Genomic DNA, 9,338 nt, shown 5'->3' on the forward strand with positions numbered 1-9,338 from the left:
GAAGGAAGGAACAGTCAAAACAGACACAAAGGTTAAAGAGTGTTAAGGCTCTTATGACGATGTCTAACACTGTTTTATTCAGTCACTAAACATTATTAGTATTTAACTGTCAGTCATCAAAACAAGCAGCCAGTCAGAGGTCAAAGGTCATATGAGAGGTGACCAGTCAGAGGAGCAGATTGTCTATATCAGGGGTATCAAATATGCGGCCCGTGGCCCAGAACCGGCCCGCCGAGGGGTTTAATCAGGCCCACTTTCCTTCCTTGCTTCCTTCCCATCTTCTTTTATTTCTTTCCTTCCATCTATCTGTCCTTCTACCCTTTCTTCCCTTTCTTCCTTCCTTCCCTCTTTTCTTCCTGTCTGCTTTTCCTTCTTTCTTTCCTTCCTTCCTTCCTTCCTGTTTTCTTTTCTTTCCTTCTTTCTGTCTTTCTTTCCTTTCTTCCTTCCTTCTGTCCTTCCTTCCTTCCCTCCCTCTTTACTTCCTGTTTTCTTTTCCTTCCTTCCTTCCTTCCTTCCTTCCTTCCTTCCTTCTTTTCCTTCCTTCCCTCCCTCCTTCCCTCCCTCTTTACTTCCTGTCTTCTTTTCCTTCCTTCCTTCTTTCGTGCCCTCCTTCCTACCATCTTTTCTTCCTGTCTTCTTTTCCTTCCTTTCTTCCTTCCTTCCTTCCTTCCTTCATCTATCTATCATGGCCCACATGAGATCAGTTTGGGCTGTATTTGTTAACTTAAGCCAGCGAGCGTTGAGCAGGTTCAAGTTCACGTTCAATCTCGCGGCATCACACACGTGCACTTTGCTATCACGTGCACGCTCCTCTGGTGTTTTACGTGCACGAGTTTCTGAGACTAATTATTTTTGTGACTGTGCTGCTGCCCCTCATATAGCCCCCTGCCGCCCCCCCGCCCCCCCCCTCAGAGGGGCCACAGGTCCGGTGTGAAAAGCACGCAAACATTTAAATATTTCAGACAGTACTCTCTCGCTCACCGACCCACCGACCGACCAAACAGGCCACACACACACACACACACACACACACACACACACACACACACACACACACACACACACACACACACACACACACACACACACACACACACACACACACACAGAGAGAGAGAGAAGGCGGCGACAGCTTCATAAATAGTCCATGAGGAACGGCCCCTCCTCACCACAACCTGTCAAAGGCTCACAATGATTTATTGATTTCTTTATTTGTCACATAAAAAGAGGAAACTCACCCTTCATGTCGCTCTCTCTTTTTTTTTCTTCTTCTGTTTCTCATCCGTCTTCTTTTTCATCTTCTTCTTCTTCTAATTTCTTTCTTCTCTCTGCATGTGTAAAAAAATAATAAATAAATAAATAAAAGAAAGAAGGAAGAGGAAGTAGAAGACAAGGAATCGCCCCTTGACAGGTTGAACAGGAGGGAATTCCCTGTCTGGTGTGTGTGTGTGCGTGTGTGCGTGTGTGTGTGTGTGTGTGTGTGTGTGTGTGTGTGTGTGTGTGTGTGTGTGTGTGTATGTGTGTGTGTGTGTGTGTGTGTGTATGTGTATGTGTGTGACCTGTGACTGCAGCTTTACTGTCTTCATTATTTCATTTCATTTCTTTCTTTTCATTTTTTCACTTTTTCACAAAGCAAATATGTTTTTTTTCCTTTCCCTCCTTCTTCCTCGTTTCCTTCCTTCCTTCCTTCCTCCTTTCCTACCTCCCTCCTTACTCCTTTCTTCCTTCCTTCCTTCCTCTTTTCCTTTCTCCGTTCCTCCTACCTTCCTTCCTTCCTTCCTTCCTTCCTTCCTTCCTTCCTTTCCTTCCTTCCTCCCTTGTTTCTTTCCTTCTATCATCTTCTTCCTTTCCTCCCTTCTCTTTTCCTTTCCTTTTTTAATTTTTTCATCCCTAATTCATTTTATTTCTCTTTTCCGTTTTCTATATTCTATTCTTTCTCTTTTTGTCCTCCTTTGCTTCTACTTCTTCTCTCTTTCTTGCTCCCTCTCCCTTATTTCCTCCTTCCTCATTTCCTTTTTCTTCCTTCTTCCTCTTTCATGTCTCCCTTTATTCCCACCTTCCGTCTTTTCCTTTCCTTGTTCCTTCCTTGTTTCCTTCCCTCTTACCTATTTCATCCCCTTTTCCTTTTCCTCACTTTCTTTCCTCCCTTGTTTCCCTTTCATTGACTCCTTTCTTGCTTTTCCTCTCTTCCCTCTTTCCATTGATTTGGTTCCTTTCCTTCTTGCTTCTTGTTGTTTCTTCTTCTTGATTCTTTTCTGGCCTTTATTCAAATTTCCTTCCTTCCTTTCTTCTTTCCTCCTCTCTTTTTCTTGACCTAATTTTGCTCCAGGTTTCCTTTATTTCTTCTACTTCCTCCCTTCTTTTCTGTCACTTTCTCTTCTGTCCCTCCTTCTTCCTCCCTTCATCTCTAGAGTGTCTCCTCTCTGTCCTCTCCCCTCCATCCTTTCCTTTTTATAGACTTCTTCTTCTCTTATTTTACTCACTCTCCATCTCTCTGTCTCTGTCCATCCTCCCCTCCTTCTCCTCCTCTCCTCCTCTCCTCCTCCTCTCTGTCTATCTGTCCCCTATTTTATTCACTTTCTTTCCTCCCTTGTTTCCATTCATTGACTCCTTTCTTGCTTTCCTCTCTTCCCTCTTTCCATTGATTTGGTTCCTTTCTTTCTTGCTTCTTGTTGTTTCTTCTTCTTGATTCTTTTCTGGCCTTTATTCAAATTTCCTTCCTTCCTTCCTTTCTTCTTTCCTCCTCTCTTTTTCTTGACCTAATTTTGCTCCACGTTTCCTTTATTTCTTCTACTTCCTCCCTTCTTTTCTATCACTTTCTCTTCTGTCCCTCCTTCTTCCTCCCTTCACCTCCAGAATGTCTCCTCTCTGTCCTCTCCCCTCCATCCTTTCCTTTTTATAGACTTCTTCTTCTCTTATTTTACTCACTCTCCATCTCTCTGTCTCCGTCCATCCTCCCCTCCTCCTCCTCTTCTCCTCCTCTTCTAACCTCCTCCTCTCTCTGTCTATCTGTCCCCTGCTTTCAGAGTCTCTCGGAGCGCTGGCAGCCTGTCGATGAGAAGCATTGGTTGGCGGCCGGTGCAGTCGATGACCCTGACAGTGTGCAGTTATCGTTCTAATTAAGATGCCACACTTGAGTTAAACCGCAGCATTAGGATTTGATGGGGAATTGATCAGGGTGTCAGAGGCGGAGTGAGACAGAGAGATGGGGAGGAGGAAGGGAGGAGGGGGAGGAGGAGGGGAGGGAGAGATGGTGTAATGTAAAGGGTGGGGGTGGGGGGGGGGGGGTTGGAGTGAAAGAGAGACAGAAAAACAGAGAGAGACAAAAAACTTGATTGGGACAGAGAGGTGAAGTCCATTCTTGTCATGTTTCCTTTAAGTCCTGTTCATTTCAAACCAAAAGTAAGACTGAATGCTCCTGAAAATGTCAAATGGTGTAACCACAAAAGAATGATAAATATTAACTATTTGATCCACCTACAGTGTATTTAAGTGGACTGATACTGATCCTTCCTTCCTTCCTTCCTTCCCTCCCTCCTTCCCTCCCTCCTTTCTTCCTTCTGTCCTTCTTTCCTTTCTTTCTTCCTTCCTTCGTTCCTTCCTTCCCCACTTCGTTCCTTCCTTCCTTCCTTCCTTCCTTCTGTCCTTCTTTTGGTCCCTCCCTCCTTTCCTTCCTTTTTCCTCCCTTCCTTCCTTCTTTCTCCCTTCCTTCCTCCTTTCCTTCCTTCTTCCTCCCTTCCTAACTTCCTTCCTTGACTCGAGGACAACAGGAGGGTTAAATAAATGTAAATGGTTCCTGATCTCCATGGTAACCAGATTAAATGTAATATTTAGAACAATAGTATTCCATTAGCTTTATTTAATATAAAAGTTATAATGTAAGATCATGCCAAACTAGTTGATATGATGTTTTATTGACTATTTACTGTTTTTAAGCAAGTTGAATTATTTGGTACAAAGTTTTTATGGTTACACCACTTAGACATTTTTACCATAATCCTTTAATATATTCTCTCAAAATGGATTAAAAGCAGAAATTTGATGCTGGGTCCACAAAAAAAGAATGTGTGCAAGTTATTCATACGTTTATTTTCACATTTTAACCCTTTAAATTTAAACTAAACCACATGGACACACAAATGTTTAAAACTGTATGAACCCTCTCGTTGTCCTTGGGGTCAAATTTGACTTGTTTATAAAATGTTTATAACAGTCAAACAGATCAAAATTGACCCGGGAGGACAAAAGTTTCACAATGTTCACCAGCTAGTCTTCAGCTAACTGTGAAAACAACGCTAAAGTTGCGGGCCCGGACAGCTAAACAATGAGCTGATTTGATATTTAATCAGCTTTTTAATGTATTTATTTCTGTATTCACTAAAAAGTCAGGTTTGATCCTCCGTAGCTCTCAGTGTGACGGAGCTTCCTGTTCCTGAATGTTTGTGGTCTGAGGAGCCGCAGGGGGGCAGAGGTTAAGACAATCCTTGATTCCTCTTGATCACCAAGTCAATATCCTCAATGACAGGAGCTGAGTGTGTGTGTGTGTGTGTGTGTGTGTGTGTGTGTGTGTGTGTGTGTGTGTGTGTATCCTCTGTACATTAGCTCAACACTGAAAGCTTTGACAGTTTCTTATTGCTTCTGTCTCTTGGGGTTTCACTTGAACCACACACACACACACACACACACGCACACTTTAAATGACGGAGCTGCTGCTGCTGCTGCTGCTTCATACACGACGTCGTCAACACTCAAACTGTTTGCAAACCTTCAACAACAACATCATGGTCCAGGTAAACAGAACGCGCGGCTGCACAGTCAGGTTGTTTCACATTAGGAACCTCCGAGCATATGATTATACACGTAGTGGGAACAGCTGTGTGTCCGGATGCATACGAGTGCTGCGGATAAATATGAATGAGCAAGCAGATATGGCTTCATGCATTAAAGTGGGTGCGGCCATGCATATTCGCTCAGCTCACTGCACACGTTCGGAGGCATTTCAAACACATTCTCACATCAGGACTTAAGTTAAACACGGCACGCAAAACACAGCGGAGAGGCAGAGAGGCGGGACTGGTTCAAGGGTCGGATTAGTGGTCGGCTGAGAAGTTCTGTTTGTGTGTTTGTGTGTGAGCAGTTTAGGGCAGGGACGTCAAACATGCGGCCCGTGGGCCAGATACGGCCCACTTTCCTTATTCCTCTCTTCCTTCCATCTTCCCTTCCTTCCTTTCTGTCTTCTTTTTGTTCCGTCCTTCTTTCCTTCCATCTGTCCTTCCTTCCTTACTTCTTTCAAGTCTTCTTTTTCTTCCTTCCTTCCTTCCTTCTTTCCTTCCTTCCTTCCTTCTTTCAAGTCTTCTTTTTCTTCCTTCCTTCCTTCCTTCCTTCTTTCAAGTCTTCTTTTTCTTCCTTCCTTCCATCTGTCCTTCCTTCCTTCCTTCCTTCTTTCTTTCAAGTCTTCTTTTTCTTCCTTCCTTCCTTCTTTCCTTCCCTATTTCCTTACTTCCTTCCTATCTGTCTTCTTTTCCGTCCTTCCTTCCTCCCTCCCTCCTTTCCTTCTTCCTTCCTTCCTTCCTCCCTCCTTCCTTTCCTTCCTTCCTTGACTCGAGGACAACAGGAGGATTATTAGATGGCGAGAAGATCTGACAGTCTATTTAACCTTCCTGTCTTATTTTCCTTCCTTCCTACCTTCTATCTGTCCTTCCTCCCTTTCTTCCTTCCTTCCTTCTTTCTTTCAAGTCTTCTTTTCCTTCCTTCCTTCCTTTTAATGATCCGGCCCACGTGAGATTAAATTAGACAGTATGCGGCCCTTGAATGAAATGAAATGACTGATAGGGGCCCCAAAAAATATGAGAATATTAGTTAATTTATCATTAATCATCAACCCTTACATGCTGTTCAGGATCAAATTTGACCCATTTTTTACATTTGAGAGCTGTAAAAACACCATATATACATTTCTATTAGCCGAACGTTTGCTAATATGAGCCACAATATAAAAAAAAATGGAAATAAAATGCAGCCAACACACATTTTTATATATGCAAAATGTACAAATTTAACCTGTATATAAACTGGTGAGGAGTGGATCAGAGTCCTGCACGGGTCCCGTTTTGTAAACCTGCACCTGCCCACACCCCGCTGTGCTTAAAACTGCACCCAACCTGCTTTAAATAGAGCGGAAACCCGACCTGCACCCTACTTAAAATCAGTCTACTACATCTGATACAAATGAAATCTCCACTTGCTTTTCTTTTTCCTCAACTCCTCAGGATCCATTTCAATGATTTCGATTTTTATAAGCTGAAAGCAAGGAGTTCGAGACTAAACTAGATGATTTAAAAAAGCTTTTCATCAACTTGAATTACAGAGATATTGTTCTGGATGTGTTACTAAAATGTGTCCGACCCATGCAGGACTCTGGAGTGTATGATCTTCTGAACATTAACACTACAAGTCACGGGAGTAATTCAGGGTTCAGTATCTGGCCCAAAGACACATCGACATTTAGACTGGAGGAGCCGGGAATCGAACCACCGACCATCTGAGCCACAGCCGCACTGAGATCAGTAATTGAAACCTGATGTTAGCTGCTTCTAAAGACCTGTTTAAAATGTTTTATCTGTTTAGATTAAATAAATGATGAGTTAAACATACTATAACAAATTAATGCTTAAAGTCTGTGTAAAGTAAGAATAAATATGTGTTCTGAGTTTGACATACCACAGAAAAGTGTGTTGTTAACCACCCTGCCAAATTTGAATGATTAAAAAAAAATACCAAATATATGAAATTAGGCTTCAAAGTTGTGTAAAAATCAGCCTCTTTCTCTGCTGCCAAACGCTGAAGCCCCGCCCCCTACCAAGTGTCATTTGTCAATCAAAGTCACCACCTCTACCAGAAACATGGACGCTACGTCTGAGAGCTTTCTGCTCCTAGCTCGGCTGCTAGCTCCATGGCTAACTCAGCTGCTAGCTCAGCGGCAAACTCGGCTGCTAGCTCGGCAGCTAACTCGGCTGCTAGCTCGGCGGCTAGCTTAACTGCTAACTCGGCGGCTAACTCAGCTAACTGGCTAACTGTAGACTGTAGTAGTAGTAGTGTGTGCTGAATGTATTTATACCTCTACAGCAGCAGGGGCGGGTTTATGCTAATCACTAAATCCTGAAGACAGAAATCTTGAAACACAGTTTGTGAAGCCTAGCTCCACAATTCAAATCTAAATGGTTTAAATGCTTTTTAAACATTTTTTAGAAATACATTTATGACCTATTTAATGTGTTTAGAAGAAAATGTCTGAATTCACTTTACACAGTCTTTAAATAATAATAATAATCATTAATTGCAGTCTGAGAGATATCTGTGTCATATTAGACATGAAGCAGTGATAAAGGTATTGAACCATGTCTACCCTTCGCCCTTGGCTGGATCTCCATGCCTTTATGTGTGTGTGTATATGTGTGTGTGTGTGTGTGTGTGTGTGTGTGTGTGTGTGTGTGTGTGTGTGTGTGTGTGTGTGTGTGTGTGTGTTCACTTGTGTTTGTGTCACATCTGGTCAATCAGAGTCCTTTCAGACCGGCTGTTAGCGGCAGACCGCACTCTGGGTCCCCGCCGTGTGTCAGGTGTCATTCATGCTTCCTGTCAGTGTTGACGGTGAGCTCGTCGGTTCCCTAGTTGGTTCCCTCGGGTGCTTTCGTGTCACCGTGTGTCCTTTCTTCCACTCAGACAGCGAGAGGTTTTCAGGACAGACAGAAGGTAAATTTCACAACATGAACCGGCCCGTCCAGATGTGGCCCGACAGCTCAGGACTGTCTTTTATCTCTTTGCCTCCTGATGCTGATTTTTATTTGATTTCAAAGATCAGCTACTGTGCCTTTTCTTCTTGGTGCTTCTTGTTGGACGATATATTGTCTCAGAAATAATCACGATAATCGATATTATTGTCATTTGAAGACCATTTTATACCACTGATATAATGATAATATAATAGCATAATAATTTGGATAGTGGCATTTAAACTTGGTTATTATTTGGTGTTTTAACCCTCCTGTTGTCCTCGAGTCAAGGAAGGAAGGAAGGGAGGGAGGAAGAAGGAAGGAAAGGAGGGAGGAAAGGAGGGAGGAAGGAAGAAGGAAGGAAGAAGGAGGGATGAAAGGAGGGAGGAAGGAAGGAAGAAGGAAAGGAAGGAGGAAGGAGGGAAAGAGGGAAGGAAGGAAAAGAGGAAGGAAGGAAGGAAAGGACAAAGGGAGGAAGGAAGGAAGGAAGGAAAGGACAAAGGAAGGAGGGAGGAAGGAAGAAAGGAAGGAAGGAAGGAAGGAAGGAAGGAAGGAAGGAAGGAAGGAACAGTCAAAACAGATGGGGTCAATTTGACCCAGGTGGATGACAGGAAGGTTAACCCCAAGTCATTCGCATGCCTTAACCCTCCTGTTGTCCTCAAGTCAAGGAAGGACAGGAGGAAGGGAGGAAAGGAGTAAGGAGGGAGGGAGGGAGGAAAGGAGGATGAAAGGACGGAAGGGAAGGAAAGGAGGGAGGAAGGAAAGGAAGTAAGGAGAGAAGTATATCTGTCATTAATTTATATTGCCATTTTTTATAATACTACTGTATATCGGAAATACTGATCTATTGAAAGAGTAGGTTGAAAGTAAATAACAGGCTTCAAGGATTACATAAACACACACATACCTGTTTAAAATGATCAATATAGAAGAAAAGACTACATCTAAATCAATGTGACCCTTTGCCTTGTCTTACAACGCCGCTTTAACCAACCTGACATCGAAATTTCATTTAAATCGGAAACGTTCTCCGTAACATTTCAGACCCTCAAGGCTATTCCATTCATTGATTACCACTGATGACGACCATTTACATAAGTATGGCAATGTTCAAGGTTAGCTCATGCTAAAATGATTTTCTGAGACCGTTGCAGGTAATCTTCAAAAATAATGCATTTCCTATATAATACAAGGTCAATGCACGCCCATCTCCATGCTCTCCTCTCCTCTCCTCTCCTCTCCTCTCCTCTCCTCTCCTCCTCTCCTTCTCTCGCTCTCCGGCGGAGGAGAAGAAGAGCTATCGACTAACCATCAAATCTCCTATCTGCACGGTGGGCCATTTCTCCTTGTCTCAGCACTCCACACCTCCTCCATTATAGCTCATAATCTCATCTGAACAGGCAAATGACCCTCTGAGACGTACAGAGCAACAGAAAGAGAGAGAGAGAGAGAGAGAGAGATAGAAAGACAGAAAGAAAGGAGAGTATATATATATATATAGAGAGAGAGAATGAGGGAAATAAGCATAGCATGGTTTAATAACATCTCCCGTCCTGACAGAAGATGGTA

At 43.0% G+C, this 9,338-nt stretch overlaps 1 protein-coding gene across 1 annotated transcript in view; it reads left to right on the top strand.

Annotated features, from left to right (window-relative positions):
- zc3h3 (zinc finger CCCH-type containing 3) overlaps positions 1 to 6,545 on the top strand; it is a 48,364-nt gene extending 41,819 nt beyond the window's left edge. Inside the window, exon 8 of the mRNA XM_053323052.1 lies at positions 6,414 to 6,545. Within this exon, the coding sequence (XP_053179027.1) occupies positions 6,414 to 6,545 (132 nt within the window). The remainder of the gene's footprint in view (positions 1 to 6,413) is intronic.
- The last annotated feature ends 2,793 nt before the right edge of the window (positions 6,546 to 9,338 follow it).

The sequence above is a fragment of the Scomber japonicus genome, chromosome 7 (assembly GCF_027409825.1).
Source record: "Scomber japonicus isolate fScoJap1 chromosome 7, fScoJap1.pri, whole genome shotgun sequence".
NCBI classification, from domain to species: Eukaryota; Metazoa; Chordata; class Actinopteri; order Scombriformes; family Scombridae; genus Scomber; species Scomber japonicus.